This window comes from Mastigoproctus giganteus, chromosome 6 (assembly GCF_048544385.1).
Source record: "Mastigoproctus giganteus isolate SK-2022 chromosome 6, ASM4854438v1, whole genome shotgun sequence".
In the NCBI taxonomy this organism is placed as follows: domain Eukaryota; kingdom Metazoa; phylum Arthropoda; class Arachnida; order Uropygi; family Thelyphonidae; genus Mastigoproctus; species Mastigoproctus giganteus.
Window position 1 is genome coordinate 232,359,755 of NC_143580.1, and position 25,077 is coordinate 232,384,831.

The 25,077-nt window shown below is 38.3% G+C and overlaps 1 protein-coding gene across 2 annotated transcripts in view; it reads right to left on the minus strand.

Annotated features, from left to right (window-relative positions):
- The window catches only part of LOC150085083 (5'-3' exonuclease PLD3-like), a 137,834-nt gene that overhangs the window by 34,288 nt on the left and 78,469 nt on the right, over positions 1–25,077 (minus strand). For both annotated transcript variants that reach the window (XM_090375756.1, XM_090375755.1), the window contains exons 2-4: positions 17,853–18,118; positions 16,139–16,319; positions 4,470–4,593 (exon numbers count right to left, since the gene is read on the minus strand). In XM_090375756.1, the coding sequence (XP_090231882.1) occupies positions 4,470–4,593; positions 16,139–16,319; positions 17,853–18,118 (571 nt within the window). The remainder of the gene's footprint in view (positions 1–4,469; positions 4,594–16,138; positions 16,320–17,852; positions 18,119–25,077) is intronic.

Here is a 25,077-nt window from a genome sequence, read left to right on the forward strand (position 1 = left end):
TTTTAATAAGTTGACTTGGTACTGCAACACTTTCAAACAAGTGGCATCACCAAGAAACTATACAAGTAAGACCATACTGTTTTCCTATGCAGCTAAAACTAATGCTATCTTCTGTACAAAAAAGCATTAAAAATTAACATGGCAGTGCTAGTAACTTCTTTAGCTATAAAATTATAATAAGCAAAAATACAGCCTATCTATAGCTGGTTTTAAGAAAACTGTCATCTTCATAAAAATAAGGGGACAATCAGGAGATGAAATAAGCAACCGAGACCCAGAATTCCAAAAATAATAATTTCATACAATTCATTTTATCAATACATCACAGTACTGATTAAATGCCATATGCATATGAGATCAAGAGGTATTAAATTCCAAATTTCAAATTGGCAAAAGCATAAGGTTTTAATTTGCATAAAAACTTTCTTTAGCCACCGATAACTAGTTCCCAAAGGAACTAGATGTTGTCGGTGCCTCTACTGTCAGGGAAATGGGAAACATATTGTGCAAAAAGGATAATGGAACAGGACCAGGGTATGTCTGCCAGGGGCAAAGGTTGATGATGTGGAGAGCAGATATCATCTTTTAAGGGCACAAAGGGTGATATTGTTGTACACATTGGCACTAATGATATTAAGAGTAGGAGACTGGCAAAATTACTTAACAAGTACAGGTCAATGTTCAAAAAAGCCTCGAGTTAGGGTTGAATTTAAAAGTGTCTGCAATTCTGCCCAGACACGATAGGAGGGAGTATATGATGAGAGCCTTGTCAATCAATTCGGCCTGGAGAGATTGTGCAAGGCTCAAGAGGTAAAATTTTGATCAGCCTGGTCTGTGCTTTTTAACAGGAGACTGCTTCTACAGGGATGAGATACACTTAAATAGAAAGGGTGCAAAAATATTTGCTGATGCTATCGAAGCAGAGTTAGGTGGGTCGAAAAACTGCTAGCTTGGACTAATAAATTAACAGTAGCCACTGGCAGAAGTGAAAGTGATTCTTGCACTACTTCTATTGAAATGCAATTGAGCAGCAGTGGAAACCAAGGTAATGGGGATTTCCAGGACTGCTGGGAGTCATAGTGGAGTCTTAGTTACCCTAACATGGGCTGTGTTAGGGTAACTAAGAATAGAAACAGGTGTATGTATACTTGCATGTACAACAATGTTAGGAGTATAGTTAATAAATTTGATGAGCTGGAAGTACTAGTCAAGACATCAAAGGCAGATATTGTTGGGATATCAGAGACGTGGTGTCACACAGACATAAGCAGTGCAGAATTGGAATTTGGGGAGTACAATGTGTACAGAAAGAATAGACAGGACAGGAAGAGAGGAGGGGTTATGCTGTTATTTAAAAAACACAAAATCTAAGGAAGTGCATCCAACTGATGTTGGTGGAAAATGCAATTTTGAGTCTGTTTGGAGTGACATAAGCACTGGGAAAGGAAAAATGAGAGTAGGTATGTGTTATAGGCCTAATGAATCTGATGAGTATGAGCAATTGTGCAGAGAAATAGAGTGGGCCAGTAAATCAGAGTGTCTTATAATGGGAGATTTTAATTTCCCAGAGATGGACTGGAATTTGCAGGTTAGTCACTCACACACTAGCAAGGCTTTTGTGGATTTATTGGATGATTGTTTCCTACATCAGCATGTTCGGGAGGCAACTAGAGGGAGTAATCTAGATCTGATTATCAGTAGTGATTCTTCATGTATTAAGAATCTGCAGATAAAGGAACCACTAGGTGGCAGTGATCACAGTGTGTGAAGTGGGATTTACTCAAAGAGGTAACTATCATCAGGAGTAAAGGGAAGGGTTTTTGCTTTCATAAAGGTGACTATGGTGGTCTGAGACAGTATTTAAATTCTATACGGTGGAACCAACTGATGATGTTACCAAACAGCAAATTCAAAATGGGAAGCATTCAAAGAAATAATCTTAGAAGCTACTAGGCTTTTCATACCAACTAAGAAATATTGTTCAAGATTTAGGCCTAAATGGATGTCAGATGCAATAATTGGACATGTGGCAGAGAAGAAAAATGCATTGGATACATATAAATTAACAGGTGATACAGAAGTCTATAATAGATATATAGTCTATAATAGCTGGTCTGTAACCAATTCAGAAAGGAGGTTAGGTAGGCGAAGGCAGATTACGAGAAATCTTTGGCAAAGGATGCAAAGAAAAACAGCAAAGAGTTCTTTACTTATGTAAACTCTAGAAGGAAGGGGATGAATCAGATTGGTCCACTTTTTTTTTTTTTTTTTTTTTTTAGTTTTTGGCGCATTGGCTTCTGTGGCCATAATGCACCTCCCAAGGTTTTTGCAATTTCCACTCTGATCCAAGCCCGAGGCGGGATTCAAACCAGCGATCTTTGGGTTGCCAGGCAGGCACTTTACCCATCCAGCTAGCCCAGTTGGCATTGGTCCACTTGATATCGATGGTTTAACTGTTGATGATCCTGCTCAGGTAGCTAACAAACTAAATGAATATTTTGCATCTACATTCACCCATGAGGAGTTATGCAGGGAGGGGAATACCAGAGGTGTATTAAACTCTGACAGTAAGCTAGATAATCTTGTAATAACTGAGAGTAAAGTGGAGGAGAAATTCTTGAAGATAAACATAAGAAAGGCACCTGGGGTGGATGGGATCTATCCAGTTATATTATAGCAGACAGCAAAGGAATTAAGCAAACCCTTATCAATAATTATGAAAGCTTCTCTGGACTCAGGGGAGGTAACCATGGACTGGAAATGTGCAAATGTGACCCCAATTCACAAATGAGGATCAAAGGAAGACACAGGTAATTACAGACCTGTTAGTTTAACTTCTGTTCCAGGAAAATTAATGGAGGCACTGGTTAAAGAAACATTGCAGGATCATCTAGACAAGACTTCAGTTATAGCTCAGACACAGCATGGGGAAGTCCTGTCTGACCAATTTGATTGGATACTATGATAGTCACAAAGGAACTGGATGGAAAGAATAATTTTGATATCATATATTTGGATCTTAGAAAGGCTTTTGATACTGTTGCACATGGAAGACTGCTGCACAAATTAGAGCAGTGTGGCACTGGAGGAAAATTGCTGCTATGGATAAAGGGATGGTTGAGAGGGAGAAGACAGAGAATGGTAATCAGTGAACACTGCTCTTCATGGACTAATGTTATTAGTGGAGTCCCCCAAGGTTCAGTGTTGGGTCCATTGTTGTTCTCAATGATATTGATGATGGTATATTAGGCTTAATGTCCAAGTTTGCATATGATAATGAAGATCAGCAGGGTTGTTAATGACACTAATGACAGTATGCTACTGCAACAGGATCTAGAAAAGTTGGCAGATTTGCTGAGAGGTGGCAACTGAAGTTTAATATTGACAAATGTAAAGTACTGCATATGGTAAGCAGTAACCCCAGCGTACTGTATCAACTATGTGGTACTACACTGACAGTGAGTGGTAGAGAGTGAAAAGGACCTGGTAATTGTGCAGGCAGATATGAAGTTTTCTGAGCAGTGCAGACGGTCTGCAAGAGTAGCTCATGGTGTCCTGTCAATGATATACAGGAATTTTTCTAGCAGGGATAAGGAGGTGATTATCCCCTTTCATAAGGCAATGGTCAGGCCACACCTTGATTACTGTATATGGGTCTGGAGGCCTCATTTTAAGAAGGATGTAGAGCTGTTGGAACGAGTACAGAGAAGGGCAACAAGATTAGTGAATAGAATAAAGGGTTGCCCTTACGAAGAAAGGCTTTTGCAAATTACAGTGTCTGGAGACTAGGCACCTGCGAGGTGATCTGATCGAGGTGTATAAAGCCTTGAATGGTTTGAACCTGTCCAAACCATTCAAGATGTTACACAGTTATAGCACATCAGCATTGAATGGAAGAATCCCATCACTGCTGATGGAAGTCTTCCTCTTGCTCAGAATAATCGCCTGAGAAGGCATAAATTCAAATTGAGGAAAAACAGTTGTAAGATAGATGTGCGGAAGTTTGCCTTTAGCTGGTGGGTGGTGATTACTGGAACAAACCTCTCTCTGTCGTTGTAGAAGTTGATAGCTTAAACAGATTCAAGGCAGAACTAGACAAACATTTGGAGCGAGTGGATGGGTGAAATGAGAAGGGTGTGTGTGTGTATGTATGTTTGTGTTTTTTTTTCTTTTTTGGCTGATGCTATATAAGCTTCTTGCATCATTTGCCAATGCTAATCACCTTTTGTGCCCTTTACATCACAGTGCCCTTTAATCTCATTAACAATTTTATTATCAAATACTAACAGGAAGGTCAGTGTTTTTTTTTTTTTTTTTTGTGAAATCTGAAAATTAAAGCAGAAATCTGAAACTAATGTAAGAGCTGTATATTTTGAAAGAGGTCAAATAAATTAAAATAATTTAAATCTTTTTTAAACCTGAAATCAGTTCTGTGATGTCCTCAACACCAAACAATGATAACAGCTTACCTCTTTTTATTAACTCTTTTGTATCATTATTAGGCTGATATTTTGATGGCTGATTTTGTGCAATTCTAATCTTGATATTCCTCTGTGTTCCTGCTTGCAGGATTTCTTGAAATATTTTTTCACCCTATAACATAATTAATAAGTTAATAAATCATGTGCATAATGTTAGATAGAATATTACTAATATTACTAAAAATTTCATTGAAGACTCTCAGGAGGATGACTAGGAGTAAAACTGCACACTAATATTCTACTAAAGATTCAGCAGTAAATGTAGAATTACTAGTGCAATTTCTCTAATTAAAATTTGACAATTCATTTCATAATTAAATCTTTGAATACTTTTATTAACATCATTTATGCTATAACTGTGTAACAAGTTTTTATTGATTATCCAAGTAACTTATCAAGAAAAAATATCATAATAGAGATTTGTATTAGTATAAAAATGGAACAACAATGCAAGGAAGCAAAGCTTATCTAATATCTATCATAAAAAATATACAATAAATAAATAAATAACACTTTTTTTTTTCAATGAAAACTCCAAACAAGAAAGGTATTAGAATCTACTGCGCATGGGTTGAAGGTTGAGAAGATGAAAGAGGATACTTTTTTGACATTAGATTTGAATTTCTGCAGATTGTAATTTTCAGGTGTGTGTGAAGGAAGGTTATTCCAGAAAACGAAAGGTGAAGGAATAAATGAGGAAGAAGAAAAGTTGTAAAAGAAGAAAAGGATGTGCCACATGTTTGGACTGGTTCAGAAGGTGGGGGGGGGGAGAATTACAGAGACCAATTCAGAAGAACAGTGCCCACATATCTAGAGAAAAGGCATGTAGCAGAAATAGAATGTCTATAAGACAAAGAGCAGAGAGACTTTGTAAGAAATAGGTCATTAATTAAACCTAACTGCCTCTTATATTACCAATAATAAAATAAAATTAAATAAACATCAGATAAAATGTCTCCACCAAGTTTTACGTATCTATTTCTTACAAATATCCAATTCTAACATAAACCTACATAAGCTCTCTGATGCTGCAAGATGAGGCAGTAACTTGTTCCAATAGTTGATTACTCTAACTAAAGACATGATTTTGTGCCTTTACATACAATTCCCCATCTCTTCCATCATGCAGTATGACTGATGACTTTTGAGGTTATGATGGAATGGACATCACGGCGAGATCCAATCTTCCTTACATTTCAGAGGGTACAGCTCTAAAACGGTGTTTGCAGACTGGACACTAGTTAGTACACCAGACCGAATGTATTGGTAACTCTCTAGGAGGCTTCCGGATCAGCTAGTGTATAATCTTGCTACCTCTACTCTGCCAGATAGTGACTGGAGGGAATCCGAGTAGTGTGTATGTGGGGGGGGGGCATTGTCGAGGCCACATTATGTTAAGGAGCTGGGTATATTCTTATCATGTGTATGCCATATCCAAAAATTTCATTACTTCATACAGCACGTCCTCCACACTTTTTCTTACTATTGAATACACCATGAGTTGTCAAACTAATAGAGTAAGCTTATCTGCAAAAAGATCTAAACCTCCCAAACACTTTCTAGTTCGTTTCACAAATATACGTGGTCTCAGTTCTAATACTCAATGATGTATACCAATGCTAGAAGTATAGTAAATAAATTTGATGAATTTGAAGTGTTGGTCAAGACATCAAAGGCGGATATTGTTGGGATATCAGAGATATGGTGTCACACTGATATAAGGAATGCCGAACTGGAATTTGGGGAATACAATGTGTGCAGAAAGGATAGACAGGATAGGAAGGGAGGAGGTGTTATGCTGTTAATTAAGAAAAACATAAAATCAAAAGAAGTGCATCCAGCTGATATAGATGAACAGTGCACTTGAGTCAGTTTGGTGTGACATAAGCACTGCAATAGCAAAAATAAGAATAGGAGTGTGTTATAGGCCTAATGACTCGAATGAGTACAATGAACAATTGTACAGAGAAATAGAGTGGGCTAGTAAATCGGAACGTCTTATAACGGGGGATTTCAACTTCCCAGATATTGACTGGAACTTGTGGGTTGGGCACTCACACACTAGTCAGACATTTGTGGATTTATTGGATGATTGTTTTCTGCAGCAGCATGTTCGAGAGGCAACCAGAGAAAGTAATACTCTTGATCTGGTTATCAGCAGTGATCATTCATGTATTAGGAATTTGCAGATAAAAGAACCACTAGTTGGCAGTGATCACATTGTACTGATGTGGGATTTACTTAAAGATTTAATTACCATCAGGAGTAAAGGAAAGGGTTTTTGCTTCCGTAAAGGCGAGTACAGTGGTCTCCGACAGTTTTTAAATTCTGTACAGTGGAATCAACTGATGATGTTACCAACAGTAAATTCTAAGTGGGAAGCATTCAAGGAATTAATCGTGGATGCTACCAAAAGTTTCATACCTATTAGAAATATTCTTCAAGGTTTAGGCCTAAATGGTTGTCAAATGAACTAATGAGACTCGTAACAGAGAAGAAAAATGCATGGGATGCATACAAATTAACACGTGACACAGAGGCCTATGATAGCTACAAGTTGATCTGTAACCAAGTTACAAAGGAGGTTAGGCAGGTGAAGGCAGATTACGAGAAATCCTTGGCAAAAGATGCTAAGAAAAACAGCAAGGATTTCTTTACTTATATAAACTCTAAAAGGAAGGGGATGAACCTGATTGGTCCACTTGACATCGATGGTTCGACTGTTGATGATCCTGCTCAGATAGCAAACAAACTGAATGAGTATTTTGCATCTACATTCACACGTGAGGAATTATTAAGGTTTGAAAATGGCAGAAGGTTATCAAATTGTAGCAGGATACTTAATGATTTTTTAATAACTGAGAGCAAAGTGGAAGAGAAACTGTTGAAGTTAAATGTAAGTAAAGCACCTGGGGTGGATGGGATCTATCCAGTTATATTAAAGGAGGTGGCAAAGCAACTAAGCAAACCCTTAGCCATAATTATGAGAGCATCCTTGGACTCAGGGGAGGTTCCCACGGACTGGAGATGTGCAAATGTATCCCCAATTCACAAAGAGGGATTGAAGGGTGACACGAGTAATTACAGACCAGTTAGTTTAACTTCTGTTCCGGGTAAAATAATGGAGTCACTGGTTAAAGATGCATTGCAGGATCATCTAGACAAGACTGCAGCAATAATTCAGACACAGCATGGGTTTGTTAAGGGAAAGTCTTGTCTGACAAATTTGATAGGATATTATGATGTGGTTACAAAGGAACTGGATGCAAAAAATAATTTTGATATCATATATTTGGATTTCAGGAAAGCTTTTGACACTGTTGCGCATGGAAGACTATTGTACAAATTGGAGCATAATGGTATTAAGGGTAAGTTGCTACAATGGATAAAAGGATGGTTAAGTGGGAGAAGACAGAGGGTGGTAATCAATGGGTGCTGCTCTTCTTGGACTAATGTTATTAGTGGAGTCCCACAGGGTTCGGTGTTGGGTCCACTGTTGTTTTGTATATTTATCAATGATATTGATGAAGGTATATCAGGCTTAGTGTCGAAGTTTGCAGATGATACAAAGGTTGGCAGGGTTGTTAATGACAGTAATGGCAGTGTGCTACTGCAACAGGATCTAGATAATTTGGGCAGATGGGCTAAGAAGTGGCAACTGAAGTTTAACCTTGACAAATGCAAAGTACTGCATATGGGTAGAAGTAACCCCAGAGAAAGCTACCAACTGTGTGGTACTACACTTAAGATGGTAGAAAATGAAAAAGACCTGGGAGTAATTGTGCAGGCAGATATGAAGTTTTCTGAGCAATGGAGACAGGCTGCCAGGGCAGGTCATGGGGTTTTGTCAATGATATATAGGAATTTTGCTAGCAGGGAAAAGGAGGTGATTATCCCTCTGTATAAGGCAATGGTCAGGCCATGCCTTGAGTACTGCGTACAGGTCTGGAGGCCTCATTTTAGGAAGGATGTAGATTTACTTGAGCGTGTACAGAGAAGGGCAACAAGATTGGTGAGGGGAATGAAGGGATACTCTTATCAAGAGAAGCTTAATTTCTGCAAATTGCAGTGGCTGGAGACTAGGCACCTGCGCGGTGATCTGATTGAGGTGTATAAGGCCTTGAATGGGTTCAGCACGCTGAATTCTGATGGGATCCTTCCACTTGTTCAGATTACGAACCTAAGGGGGCATAAATTCAAATTAAGAAAAGACAGATGTAGATTAGATGTGCGGAAATTTGCCTATAGCCAGTGGGTGGTTATTTGCTGGAACAAACTTCCTTCTGTCGTTGTGGAAGTTGATAGGTTGAATAAATTTAAGGAGGAACTGGACAGGCATTTGGAGGGAATGGTGTGATTTTTTTTTTTTTTTGGCTGATGCTGCATAAGCTCATACATTTGCTTTCTTGCATCACATGCCACTACTACTTGCAGTCTGCCAAACCCCATGTACATTTTCTGAGAGAATCTTAGTTATCGGTTGATTCAACTACTGCCCATCTCAATTGCCCAAATTATTCACTATATGATTCCCTTCGCATCAAAGGTGGTACTTGTGCACATGTTCGTTCCGATATTCCCTGTCAGCAACTTGGTAATTTGGGATCTCCTCTTTTCGGTTTTTTTTCTGACTTAAAATCTCTCTACCTCATTCTGTCAAATTCATCTGTTGTTTCTACTGTTCTCCCAACTCCACTAATCACATGGAGCTCTTTGACTTCCTCTCTTTGAAACTTGACTTTCTCCAGTCCAACTGTCCTAACAGTGAGGTAATTTCCTTGTTGATTTTAATGTTCACAACTCCAGCTGGCTTCCGTTGTCTAGTCACACCGACTCAGCTAGTCGAGATGCTGAGGCTTTTGCAATTACTAATGACCTTGCACAGGTTGTTCATTTACCTACAAGAATACAGCCAACACGCTTGATCTTTTTCTCACAAACAACTCTTCTAAGTACACGGTCGAAGTGAGAGGTCCTTTAGGCACTTCAGATCACAACTTGGTTATTGTCTCTTCTCCAATGGGGCCTTTATCTCATGGCTATTCCCAACCTCGTGTTGTTTGGCATTACAAGAATGCAAAACGGGATGACCTGCCAGATTTATTTTCTTCTTTTCTTTGGTCGGACTACTGTTTCAAAACTTCTGATGTCAATGTTTGCCCTGATCGTGTCAGTGAAATTATTCTTGTAGGAATGGAATCCTTTATCCCACACTCCACTTTAAAATCTCATCCTTTATCTAAACCTTGGTTTTCCAATAAATGTGCTGAGGTTGTTCAAGAAAACACCCCCAGGGGCTCACATCTAGTGAGTATGGGCTTGGCACACCCAGGGTCCTGAGCTGGATATCATCATTCTTCTTTTTCTTGGTGACTCGCTTCGACAGTCTCTCTCTCTCTCTCAGGGTAACTTGGGAATTTTTTTTTTTTTTTTTTTTTTTTTTTTTGGCTGGTGCACACAAGCTTCAAGCTTCCTTGCACCATGTAGCTATTAATAATAATAATAATAATAATAAAAGAATGTTGCATATCGTTATTGGCTTGTTTCAAATTCTTCAGTTTCATTTTCTGCTTACACCAAAGCTCGCAACAATTTTAAAGCAGTTATTAATCAGTCCAAACTAGATTTTCAACAGGCAAAGAGTGGAAAACTTGCTTCTTGCCCTAATGGTAGTCGAGCATTCTGGTCTCTTGCCAAAGCTATTGGCTGAAACTTTTGCCCATCTCTGCTCCCACCTCTGTCAAAACCAGATGGTTCTATTGTCACTTCAGCCAAGGATAAAGCTGACCTGCTATTATCCCATTTTTCTTCCGACTCATGTATTAATGATCTTGGTAAAACACCTCCCACCATTCCCAACATGCTTCATTCAATGCCTCCTGTGGTCTTCCATCAAAAGGATGTCAGAAGGATTTTGACGAATCTTGACGCAAAGAAAGCTCCAGGTCCTGATGGTATTTTTTAACTTGTTCTCAAAACCTGTGCTTCTGAACTTACTGTTCTTTGCCACCTTTTTTCACTTTCTTATTCCAAAGGTGTTTTTCCTTCTGCTTGGAAATTTGCTCGTATCCAGCCAGTTCCTAAAAAGGGTGACAAATTCCTCCCATCCAATTATCATCCTATTGCAATTACTTCTACTCTTATCTAAATTACTGGAGAAATCAATTAACCGCCAACTCTTAAACTACCTAGAAACCTTGTGTCTGATCAACGATTGCCAGTATGGATTCCGTCAGTGTCGATCCACTGGTGATATTCTGGTTTATGTTACACATTTATAGACAAATTCAATGGAAAAGTTCAATGAAACACAAGGAGTTGCTCTTGACATCTCAAAGGTTTTTGATCATGTTTGGCACAAAAGTCTTCTAAACAAGCTTCCATCTTATGGTTTGCCAACTGTTTTTTTAATTGGTTATCCAGTTTTCTCTCTGAATGTCACTGAGGGTGATAGTAAACGGTTTTCTCTCTCTTCTAACTTCTCCACTAATGCTGGTGTCCCCCAAGGTTCAGTTCTTTCCCCCGCTTCTTGTATATTAATGACCTTCTTCAACTGACTGGAAATCCTATCCATAGTTTTACAAATGATAGCACATGGCATTCCACTTTCCAGTTTGAGAAATCTTGCCCTGCTCAATCAGCTTCAACTTCTCGAATATCCGCTACCAATTCCTTAAATGCCGATCTCCAGGTAATTCTTCAGTGGGGCAAAGAACTTAGTTGATTTCAATCCCTTTAAAACTCAGTCTTGTCTTATATCTTGCAAAAAGGATTCTTCTACTCCTATGCTTAACTTTGGTGACGACGCTCCGATTTCTAGGCAAGAAAATATATCCCTTTTGGGGATTACCTTGACTTCTAATCTCTCTTGGCACAAGCACATTACAAATGTTGCTTCCTCTGAATCTAAAAAACTTGGTTTTCTCTTTCACTCTCGGCGTTACTTTTCTTCCAAACAGCTATTTACTCTGTACAAATCACAAATCCTTCCCACCATGGAATATTGTTCCCACATCTGGGGTGGTTCCCCCAAAACCTCTTTCAGACTTCTAGATTCCATTCAGAAGAGGGTAGTTAGGTTAATTAATGATTCATCTCTAACAGAGTCTCTTCACTCGCCGTCTCATAGACGTACTGTTTCTGCTGCATGCCTTTTCTAAAGATAATTCCATGGGCACTGTTCTTCTGAATTGGCTTCTATAATTCCCGCTCTCTCTTTCAAAACAGTCAGAACACGCGCTGCCGCCAGCGAAGATCCATTTACTGTCCGACTTCAAATTCACAGAACCAACTTTTCATCTTCCTCGTTTATTCATTCAACTGCCATTTTTTGGAACAATCTTCCTTCATACATATTTCCTGAAAATTGTCTACAGAAGTTCAAGTCTAATGTCAACAAATATCTTCTTTCGTCTTCTCAACCTCCAGCCCAAGCATGGTACTAAGTACTATAGGTTCTAATACCTCTTGTGTTTGGGGTTTTCATAAAAAAAAAAAAAATTACCTTACATTAATCTGGATCTATATCTCCTCTGTGCATCCTTCTAGATGCCCAGAGGAGATATAGATCGACTCATTCTTTTAGTACTCTATTCTTTTGTCTTAAACACTTCAACCAGACCCCACAAAAATGTCTAGTTTCCTAGTTTTGCAACTTATAAAAACAAAGCCTCTTCTTGTATATCTTTGCATCCATAACTCATCCTGTTGCCTTCTTTTGCTTTTGTTCCCGTTTATGCAAATCAATATTTTTCCTGAAATTAGACCTCCAGACCTTTTATACAGTATACAGATTTTGTACTCTTCTAGCCTTAGATGTCTAGAGAATAAACAAAAATTTATTTACAGCATCATAATCATCCTTTTATCACTATTGGCAAAATGGAGATATTGTCAGTGTTATAACACCAACAATATCTTCATTTTGCCAATAGAGATATAGAGATAAAGTTTGCTGAGATATTGTTGGTGTTACAACACCAACAATATCTCCACGAACTGCACTTGCAGCCTTTCTATACCGTTGAGAGAAATTCATATTGGACTTGATTATAACCCTAAAGTCTTTCTGATCTTCAACAATGATGAGCAGATAACTGTGGCCCAGATGCAGAACCTTGCATTTACTAGCATTAAAGCTTAAATGAAAATTTCAGACAAGCTGTATAATTTATCTGTCTTGTTGCAGAACATTCCATGGCTCTCACTATAAAATAACCCCTTCCACCTTAATATCATCAACAAATACTGACACAAAATTAGTTATATCATCATCAATATCATTAATTAAAATTAAAAACAAAGGGTTTGCATGGAGTTCTGAAGATCACAATCATAACACTGGTTCATTCATAATCACTGTCTTCTCAACTGCATAATCCATACTGTTTCCACAAATTCCCTGCAATGGAATAATATGGTTCATTCCTTTCTTTTAGTATTCACATATTCAAAGAGCTTTTTACTATCCCTCTTGGACATCCTTGCCCAAATAATTTTCACAATCTGCCTTAGCTTGGATCAGTCCCTCAGTAACCTGATTACAAATTATTTTATATATTCCATACTGAATTGTCTCTTGATAATCTGCCAATATTTCAAGCAGTTTTCTTTTCTGATACCAATTGCATTAAATCTTTGTTCATCCATATGTGGTTTTCACTTTGTATCATATCTTTTAAAAGGTATCAAATAGTACATGGCATTGGCATCCAGGGCTATTTTCTGAATTAGCCCTGGATGCCAATTTCAGATGTTTAGGAATTTCAGATGTTTTCAGCAATTTTCAGATGTTTCCACTCAAATGATATCCAAGACAATTTTATTCATTTAACAAAATGAAAACTCCACCTTAATAATCTAAATATTCGGATTTAAAATATTTCTGAATTCTGCACCCAATATCAGAATGGCACCATGTTTCCAATATCTCTATTATGTCAGCATTCATTGAGTTAACCAATATTTCAAATTCATCACATTTATTAACTATACTCCTGGCATTTTATACCTCTGACCATCCTTGAATACTATCCAAGTTATCCTAGTGCAGCAACATTTGATAGTAACTGTGAACCACTCTCCTGATCTTCATCACACCATCAACAAATTTAACAAAACCCATTGTATTCCTTCATCAATGTCATTTGAATTAATCACAAATAGGAATAATCTAAGTCATAGCTCAGACACAGCATGGTTTTGTTAAGGGGAAGTCTTGCCTGACCAATTTGATTGGATACTATGATGTAGTCACAAAAGAACTGGATGCAGGGAATAACTTTGATATTATATACTTGGATCTTAGAAAGGCTTTTGATACTGTTGCACATGGAAGACTGCTGCACAAATTGGAGCAGTGTGACATTGGAGGCAAATTGCTGCTGTGGATAAAGGGGTGGTTGAGGGGGAGAAGACAGAGAGTGGTAATCAATGGACACTGCTCATCGTGGACTAATGTTATTAGTGGAGTCCCTCAGGGTTCAGTATTGGGTCCATTATTGTTTTCTGTATTTATAAATGATATCGATGATGGTATATCAAGCTTAATGTCCAAGTTTGCCGACGATACGAAGGTTGGCAGGGTTGTCAAGGACACTACTGACACTATGCTACTGCAACAGGATCTGGAAAGGTTGAGCAGATGGGCTGAGAGGTGGCAAATGAAGTTTAACATTGACAAATGTAAAGTACTACATATGGGAAATAGCAACCCCAGAGCAACATATCAACTCAGTGGTACTACACTGACAGTGGTAGAGAATGAAAGGGACCTGGGGGTGGTTGTGCAGGCAGATATGAAGTTTTCTGAGCAGTGTAGACGGGCTGCAAGAGTAGCTCATGGTGTATTGTCGATGATATATAGGAATTTTTCTAGCAGGGATAAGGAGGTGATTATTCCATTGTATAAGGCAATGGTCAGACCACACCTAGAGTACTGTATACAGGTCTGGAGGCCTCATTTCAAGAAGGATGTAGAGATGCCGGAACGAGTACAGAGAAGGGCAACAAGATTAGTGAATGGAACAAAGGAGTGCTCTTACGAAGAAAGGCTTGAGTTTTGCAAATTACAGTGTCTGGAGACTAGGCACCGGCGAGGTGATCTGAGGTGTATAAAGCCTTGAATGGTTTGAGCATGCTCAATGCTGATGGGATTCTTCCTCTTGCTCAGAATAATCACCTGAGAGGGCATAAATTCAAACTGAGAAAAGACAGATGTAGGATAGACGTGAGGAAATTTGCCTTTAGCCAGCAGGTGGTTGGTTGGTGGAATAAACTTCCATCCCTTGTCGTGGAAGTTGATAGCCTAAATAAGTTTAAGGCTCAGCTGGAAGTGGTTATTTTTTAATTATTTATTTATTTATTATTTTTTTTATTTATTATTTTTTTTTTTATTTATTTATTATTATTATTTTTTTATTTATTTATTATTTTTTTTTTTGGCTGATGCTGCATAAGCTTGCTTTCTTGCATCAAATGCCTCTACTAATGCTAATGCTAAAGCACCAATCCTGGAGGGATACCACTTCTAACCCTACCTCATTCTGAAGAATAACCATTAATTATAACCCTCTATGCCTCCTGTTATGCAGAGATCCTGTAATCCATCTAAGGTTTTTGTCCACAATTCTAATGTTCCATCTTGTGCAGCAATTTTGTGTGGCACAGAATCAAAATGCTCTACTTAAGTCCAAATAAACAATGACAAAGTTATTTTCTGAATCCAACTCATAACTGACAATGTCTTAACTTTTCAGGTTAGCTAAACATGATTTTCACTTCAGAATACCATTTCTATCTAGCTGATCTCGCATTGCATTCTTAATCAATGTCTTTAATACTTTCTTGGCCAATAAAGTCAGACTGACTTGTCTGTAGTTATCTACTTTCTTCTTAGGACCACCTTCATGGATTGTACATTGGCACTTTTCCGATCTAAGTGATCCATCCCTGAATACAATGAAGCCATCATTATATTAATCTTAACAGCATAGCACATTCTTACCATCACCCAGAAAGTAATGGTATATATAGCCCCAGAAACCTTACTGTCTTCAAGCTCAAAAATCTTTCAGGTTGAAAGCAAATTAAGGGCCTCCCAATTGCCATAAGGGATCAACAGAAATTGCAATTTTCTGTAATTTTCATATCACTGATTTCATAGTAATCAACTTCACAACACAGCTTTTCCTCCCTGTCAGGATACTCATCTATAGAAATCAATGGATTTGTTCATTATTTTAAAATGATAACAAGGGCTGTTAAAACGATTTGAGAACTTCCCCATGACACTCCCCCACAAATTTTGGACTTGAAATTTAAAAAGCAACTGAAAATTATTCAGTTGTGCATTTTTTTTTTTTTTTTTTTTTGTTACCTACACTTGCTGGATAACAGAAATAAGCAAAATTATACCAAAGTGAAAGAAATAATTAAAACATATGATTATTCATAAATTTATTAAAATACAAAATTGTGGATATATATCATTAGTTAGCATAATAAACTGCACAAATCATTCTAATAATGTGCAATACTCATTAAAAATAAGACGAAATACACCAATACAAAATATGTACTTCCCAAGAAATAATCTATATAACCAGTTTTTTTTTTTTTAATAATTTTATTAAGTAAAATATTTCGTATATACCCACCTGCCAATCTGAGGGATCAGGAAAAATATCCTCTCCTTTTAATGTCCAATAAAATGATGCAATATCAATTGTCTTTCTTGCAGATTGTATCAACGTTTGCCATCCTTCAAATGTAGATTGATGCCTTGGAGAACCTTCACGATAGGTTAAATTTTCAGGAATGCTCTCTAACAGATTAATTCTGCAAAAAAAGTGATCATATTTTTTAAGATTATCATATGATAACCTTAAAAAAATATTCATCTATATGATGATTTCAAACAAGTTAGGAAATATATGCAATGTATCACATTTCAGGTGTGTTCAACTTTTTTAGTATAATTGACTTCTTCCTTTTCTGTGAGTAATAGAAGTGAAAATTAAAATATTATTATCTTCTTATCAATTAATTACTAAGATTATAACTTTATAGAACACAATAAAACTCAAGTCTCTGTTCTATAAACTTAGCCATTTGGTTTCATTACAACCATATAATATGTACTGCTCATCTTGTACATACATTTTTTTTCTGTTTAAGTCTCTTCTTTATTTCACCCCCCCCCTCTATACATGTAACACCATGTTCATGAGTTTTATATAACAATACACAAGACTGTCTGAAGTTAATGGTACCACATTAAAAGCCAGATTAAAATCATAGATTAAAACCACATCTAATCTATGAATTTATTTTTTCCATACAAATGGAAAAAAAAAATAATAATAGCTGAAGGATTCTATTCTATATATTAGAATAAGAGAAATCCAGCAATTATTATTAATAATTGCTGGATTTCTGATTTTGTTTTAGGTTTAGTTTCATTGTTCATTTATGTACATAATTATTTTTGGAGCCCTCTGTTGTGTCAACCTTAACTTACATGCCGGCTGTCTAAATGTCCTCCCTTATAGATTTAATTTTACAATATATCATAAATCTATATATATTTTTTTATTTTTTTAGGTCCCTCTCCAATAATATGTTTTGATTAAGATATAAAAGCAGTAGCTAAGTATATTTAATGACAGTAGCTTGAGATAACGAATCTCTTCATCAGCTATAGAAGTACACACATACAAGAATATATAAATATAACATAAAAACATTAGGAATGGAATGAGCAGTGCATGCATATTATACATGTAATGGGTGAAAGAGCACGTACGTAGATGCATGAATGCTGAATCACTTACTACGTAGAATTAGGTGATTGTTGTTGGTACAGGATGCGTGACTGCCAGGGTTTGTCATGTTGTAACACTACAGACTCCAAAACTGGGTGTAGTTGAATACATCTATTGCGACAACTGGATATGTATAGTGACTCTAACCACAGATGGTGATAATAGTGATGGGATTGGTCAACCACCTCGCTGTCATGACTGGGATTGAGGTTGTGTTGCATCTGGCAAAAATGCTCTGCGACTGCAGAGTGTGTGGAGTCACCTAGGTGAATGGCTCTATCGCATTCAGTGAGGTGGTCCTGGAGCTTTACCCCACATAGCAGCTGCCACAATTGTGGCACGTGATCCAGTATATAATACTGCTACGTAAAAGAGGGGGGGACAGGTGTTTTCACCCTCGAGACAAGAGATCGCAAACCTATATCTGCATAGGCACTTTTGTTCCTTCTGTCTGTATAGAAGAAAACTAATGACAATTAATGCCATGCCTTTGCTTCAGATAATAAAGTACATAACAAGAAATGCATACTAACTTCATGCTACTTACATACATGGACTTGAACAGTTGTTCCATATTGAATTATATTCATTGTTAACTAGACCATCATTGTCCACAGGATCTTCTTTCTGGTCAAGAAGTGGTAAGAGGACAACCAATACTATTAGAATCAGAATAATGGTTATTGGAATGCAGGAGGGCTTTAGCCAGCCACTCCACTTTTCTTCTTCTTCTCCTTTTAACATATAGCGGGAGTCAAATAGTTGTAGTTCATATTCACCAACATCAAGTTTCCCAGTACCTTCCACAACAGTCTGCAATAAAATTTAAAAAAAGCAAAATAATTTGCAAAAAAATAATAATAATAAAATAAATAAATAAAAATAAAACAATAAATATGAAACATATTATTTCAAACAAACATACTATTTCAACATAGATGAATAAATAGTCTTTGTTTAGAAAAGAAATAAATAGTCTTTGTTTTAGAAAAGATTGCTACTCTGAATTATATTTTTCTGCCTTTACTGTGTTGACATTATATCCTCTAGTGAGAGAACTGGTTCACACTCAACTTCAGAAATGATTGTTATCCACAAAGTTACTAAAGATACCATATCATTTTTTAAATCAAATAACATTAAAATGCAATTCCATTATTCATTAAAAACTCAAAAGGCAATTTTGTGTGTTCTACTTGCAAATTAAAAACTCAATATCACTTCTTTGAGTTTTTAATGAATAAGAGATTTTTGACTTCTTAGCAATGTTATTTGATTAAAGGTGATATTAGTCATCTTACGTCAACTCATGGATAATATAGTCATAATAACCTCAGGGGATTGCATCTGGTGAGTGTAGAGTAGAGTGTGTTTAGTGTCAAATGGCACTAGGGGTTTCCCCCATCTCCATGTAGTATACATTATGGGTGTGAAACAGAACACTGTCAATGCCAGAGGTTTAAAGGTGCATGAATGTGTAGTATCATGTACCATCGTTCCTCTGGTCATTTAGCCGCTGGGCCCCAAATGGGACCCAATATTGTCCACACTCTGCCCCGTAGAGGCAGACAGGCAGACCAGGTACATATTATAGTTATTTACTCTGGCAGGTCCTACCACCTAATTTCCTGAGATTTCAGTGGCTAGGACCTAAAAAAAAAAGGGAGAGAGAAGAAATAGGGTTAGCTGAGGTAATTAAAAATTGTGTTAATTAAATTTTTGAGTGTGGGGTGCGATTACTAGGGGTTTGTTTGAATGCTAGTCATGAAAATTTTTAAGAGAGCAGGGGAGGAGACTGAAGGCTGGAGGGAAACAGACAGAAATATGCCCATGCCCCACCAGAGAGAAGGAGGGATCAGTGGGGGGAGGAGACAAAGAGACCGTCAGCTCTCCTCGCTAGGAGGAAAGGGAAAGAAAGGACCATGCAAGGGAGCATGGTTCTGAGAGTCAAGATGGCCTTGAACAACAAAGTTGTGATGCTTCTTCTTAGGAGTTCCACAATATCCGTCCAGTCTGGTCTAAGAAATGTCACTCATGGGAACGGTGTCCCATCTTCCGGTTTGTCCTAGTTATTTTATTTTATTTTTTTTGGTAGTTGTTGGCGCATAGGCATCTGTGGCCATAATGCACCTCCCAAGGTTTTTGCAGTACTTTGATCCAAGCCCGAGGCGGGAATCGAACCCGCGACCTTTGGGTTGCTAGGTAGGCACTTTACCCACCCGGCTAGCCCGGTCGACTGTCCTAGGTCTAAGTCTGTGGTCACACTTGGGATGCATGTCTTGTACAGTTGTCACTTAAAATGTGGAGAGTCCGTTCAGTGAGTCTGGTCTGGTTTTGGTGGTCACTCTTGGGACTGATGTTCTGTTCTTCATCACCACAAAGAACAGGACATCACTCTTGGGACTGATGTTCTGTTCTTTGTGGTGATGATGATGTAGTGATTGGTTGGTTTGCACACTGTTGTTACAGCCTGGTTCTTCTATGGTGTGTGATTTCCTTGATGCAGGCTGACCAGGGATTGAGGTTATATCTAAGATGGACCCAGTAGGTTAAGGTTGGCAGGTGGCAGAAGTGTTTGGCATCTGGCAAACATCTTTTGGGCAAAGTCAGAAAAGGCTCTGTAGGCGATTTCATCCTCCAGTAGGTGATGCTCCTGATCTGTAGGTATAAAACGAAGTTGGATGACAAGTAGACCATGAAGATCTTTGTACAACTCACAGTTGTACATAAGATGGTGCCAGGACTCCAGGGAGCTGCAGGCACAACTTGGGTTATAAATAATTCCCAGTAGATTGCTCCATGCCCTGTGAGGAGGTAGATCGTATATAAGCCTGGGTAGAACCAGGACGGATATTGTGGATATGCAGTTTTTACACTTGGCAAGAACTTTCATGTAATTTCTCCCTTTGTGAAGTCTGTCCAGTGTTGTTGCCAGATGGTCATCAGATGAGTTTGTAGTCTCCTTTTCTCCATGTATGTTATTGGTAGGATCTGTAGTAAAGTTCGTGAATGTAGTGCTGGTTCCACGGTTCAGATGGTAGAGCATACCCACACGGACAACCTCTAGGTCTAGGGGTAGAGTCCCCACAATCACCTGAAGTGCATGAGTTGACACCATGTTACAGGAATGTGTTATGGTCAAAAGGTTCAGTCTTTGGATTATGTCCAGTCTTCTCCGGTTCACTGCTATTGAGGATTTACGGTACCAGGTGCCTGAGGCATATGTGATGACCGGAATAAAGACTGCCTTGTAGAAGAGCACAAGGTTGCACCTCCTCAGTTCCCAGTCCAGGCAAGAACTTTTTTATTTTCTCATGGATATTGTTGAGATGAGGGACAAATGATAGATTTATATCCAGGAGTATTTTAACTCAGTTTTCAGTCTGATCATCCTGTCATAAATTTTTATTTGTGGTGGTCTTGTTGGAGTTAAATGGGCTGGGTTTTGGTCACAGAGATGGCCAATTTATGCTTCTCAGCCCAAACAGAGCTCTAGGAGGGTTCCTAGAGCTCTGTTAGTGAGGTTCTCCACCTGAGCCCTGGAGTTGGCAGTGAGGATCAAAGTGAGATCATCCGCATAGGCCTGCGAATCTGGCGAGTATGCACCCGGCACACCCAGGATCCTGGGTCGGATATTATCATTCCTCTCTCTCTCTCTCTCTTAGGGTAACTCAAATTTTTTTTGGCTTGTGCAGCAAAAGCCTCAGGCTTCCTTGCAAACAGTAAACCCAAGTCCTGTCAATGGAGGAGCAACAGCCTCCTCGGGCAGCAAAGACAGCAAAAATATAATGTAGAATAGAATTTTTTTCTCAAATTATTATATGTACTTGTACATCTACAAATATATTTGATGTTATCAGCCAAAAAAAAAAAAGTGGTTATAAATGGGTACTGCATTTCTTGTATCAGTGTTATTAGTGGTCTCTTGGGGTTCAGGGCTGGGCCCATTATTATTTTCTATATTTATTAATGGTATTGATACAAAGGTTAGCAGGGTGGTTAATGACAATAATTAGAGTATGCTACTGCAACAAAAGCTAGAAAAATTAGGCAGATGGGCTGAGAAATGGCAAATGAAGTTTAACATTGACAAATGCAAAGTACTGCATATGGGTATGCAGTAATCCCAGAATAATATACTGTGTTGTGGCACACTCGGGAAAGTGGAAAATGAAAAAGATCTCGGAGCAATTATGCAGTCAAATATGAAGTTCTCTGAGCAGTGCAGATAAGCTGCTAAGACAACTCACAGGGTTTTGTCAATAATATACATGGATTTTGGCAGTAGGGATAAGGAAGTGATTATCCTGTAATATAAGGCAATGATTAGGCCACGTCTTGAGTACTGTATATAGGTCTGGAAGTCTCATTTTAGAAATGATGTAGAACTGTTGAAACAGGTGCAGAGAAGAGCAATGAGATTGGTAAGGAGGAACAAGGGGTTGAAAAAAAAAAAAAAAAAACACTACCAGGAAACAAGACCTTACTTGCACTTCTCAGGGCCTGAGATGCTAAGCTCTTGTGGGGAGCTCTTTTAAAGATATCGAAGTCCAAAGAAAAACAAAAAAAAAAAACTTGCATATCTAAATATAATCAGAAAAAAAAACAATTATTTTTACCAATCTGTTCTGTTTTTGAATTTGATCTTCTTTTTCTCATTGCCTCTTTCATTTAGAATCTCCAGATTCATATTTTCGCTGATTAACTGCTAAATTTGATACTGTTGCACATGGAAGACTGCTACACAAATTGGAGCAGTGTGACATTGGAGGCAAATTGCTGCTATGGATAAAGGGGTGGTTGAGTGGGAGAAGACAGAGAGTGGTAATCAATGGACACTGCTCATCGTGGACTAATGTTATTAGTGGAGTCCCTCAGGGCTCAGTGTTGGGTCCATTATTGTTTTCTGTATTTATAAATGATATTGATGATGGTATATCAAGCTTAATGTCCAAGTTTGCAGATGATACAAAGGTTGGCAGGGTTGTCAAGGACACTACTGACACTACACTGCTGCAACAGGATCTGGAAAGGTTGAGCAGATGGGCTGAGAGGTGGCAAATGAAGTTTAACATTGACAAATGTAAAGTACTACACATGGGAAACAGCAACCCCAGAGCAACGTATCAACTCTGTGGTACTACACTGACAGTGGTAGAGAATGAAAGGGACTTGGGGGTGATTGTGCAGGCAGATATGAAGTTCTCTGAGCAGTGCAGACGGGCTGCAAGAGTAGCTCATGGAGTATTGTCAATGATATACAGGAATTTTTCCAGCAGGGATAAGGAGGTGATTATTCCATTGTACAAGGCAATGGTCAGGCCACACCTAGAGTACTGTATACAGGTCTGGAGGCCTCATTTCAAGAAGGATGTAGAGCTGCTGGAACGAGTACAGAGAAGGGCAACAAGATTAGTGAATGGAACAAAGGGGTGCTCTTACGAAGAAAGGCTTAAGTTTTGCAAATTACAGTGTCTGGAGACTAGGCACCAGAGAGGTGATCTGATAGAGGTGTATAAAGCCTTGAATGGTTTAAGCATGCTCAATGCTGATGGGATTCTTCCTCTAGCTCAGAAAAATCACCTGAGAGGGCATAAATTCAAATTGAGGAAAGACAGATGTAGGATAGACGTGCGGAAATTTGCCTTTAGCCAGCGGGTGGTTGGTTGGTGGAACAGACTGCCATCCCTTGTGGTGGAGGTTGATAGCCTAAATAAGTTTAAGGCTCAGCTGGACAGGTATTTTGAACGAACAGAGGGGTGAAGTGGAAGTGGGTTTTTTTTTTTTTTTTTTTTTTGGCTGATGCTGCATAAGCTTGCTTTCTTGCATCAAATGCCTCTACTAATGCTAATGCTAAATTGGCAGAGGTGAAAGTAATTCTTGCACTGCTTCTATTGGAATGAACAGCAGCCTGGAAAACAAGATGCAGGGTATTTCAGAGACTACTGGGAGTCATTGCGGTACAAGTAAACACATGGGTTGTGTTAGGGTAGCTAAGAATAGAAACAGGTGCATGTATACTTGCATGTACATCAATGATAGGAGTTTGGTAAATAAATTTGATGAATTTCAGGTATTGCTCAAAACATCAAAGGCAGATATTGTTGGGATATCAGAGACATGATGTCACACAGATATAAGGAATGCAGAACTGGAATTTGGGGAGTACAACGTGTACAGGAAGGATAGACAGCATAAGAAGGGAGGAGGGGTTATGCTATTAGTTAAGAAATACATAAAATCCAAGGAAGTGAAGCCAGTCGACATCGCTGGACAGTGCAGTGTTGAGTCAGTTTGGTGTGACATAAGCATTGGGAGATCAAAATTGAGAGTAGGAGTGTGTTATAGGCCTAATGAATCTGATGAGTATAATAAGACAGATGTAGGATAGATGTGTGGAAGTTTGCCTTTAGCCAGCGGGTAGTTGGTTGGTGGAACAGACTTCCATTGCTCTGTTAGCGAGGTTCTCAACCCGAGCCCTGGAGTTGGCGGCGAGGATCAAAGTGAGATCATCTGCATAGGCTTAGGTTTCTGAATGATGATCAGCTTAATGCCCTAGTTTAGATCAGGGCATTAAAAAAAAGAAATAATCACTTTAAAAATATGAGATTAGAGAGGCTATGCGAGACCCCCCCCCTCTATGGTGAGCCCCGAGGCTCACCTCATATGCCTGCTCATAAGTACAGCCCTGCCAGGAAAGGTTTCCACTGTGCAAACTGCAGCATCTGGAGACCACATGCCTGCAAAGAGATCTAATTGAGGTGTTTAAGGCTTTGAATGGATTGAGTAAGCTCAACGTCAATGGCATTCTTCTTCTTGCTCAGACTACACATATGATTGGGCATAAATTCAAACTGAGGATTGTTGCAGAATAGGTGTGGAGAAATTTGCCTTTGAACAGTGGGTAGGTGATTGTTGGAAAAAAACTTTTACCTGTTGTTGTGGAAGTGGGTCGCGATTTAGGGTTAAATTTGAAAGTGTCTGCAATTTGTCCACACACAATAGGTGGGAGCAGTGGTTCTCAACGGGGGCCACATGGCCCCCCCAGGAGGCCATGCCATATTTTTGAGGGGCCATAGGAAAAAAATCATAAAATTGGGGGGCCATGGAAACTGTTAAGAGGGCCACAAAAAGTTCACTTCTAAAATAAAATTATTATTAATATAAAAAATAAATAAAAATATGAAATGATCAGTACATATAATAACACGATAACTCAATATCCTTGCTTTTGTGTACCTTAATTAGAAGGGATAGAACCTATCGTACTTAAACCACAACCTTAAATCTGGGTCTTAAATAATGAAGCCCCTCTGATGACATATGTTAGGTTTTTGAATGATGATCAGCTTAATGAGGAAATGCTTTTTGCCCAAAAGCTCAAGACAGACATCAAAGGTGAGACAATATTTGAAGAAATTAAGAATTATTTCAAGGAAAACAATATTCCACGACAAAATATAATAGCTTGTACAACTGATGGTGCTGCTTCGATGGTAGGTAGATACAGAGGAGTCATTGCTCATTTAAAAAATGCTGTGCCTGAAGTTTTTTTGCATACACTGAGTGGTCCACTGTCAACATTTGGTTGCAAAAAAATTAGGAAGCCATTTTCACAATGCCCTTGTTATTGTAATAAAAGCTGCAAACCACATCAAATCAAATACACTTCAAAATTGTCTGTTTCGACAACTTTGCAAAGAAAATGAGGAAGAATTTGAACGCCTATTAATCCATACAGAAGTCCGATAGCTATCAAAAGGTAATTGTCG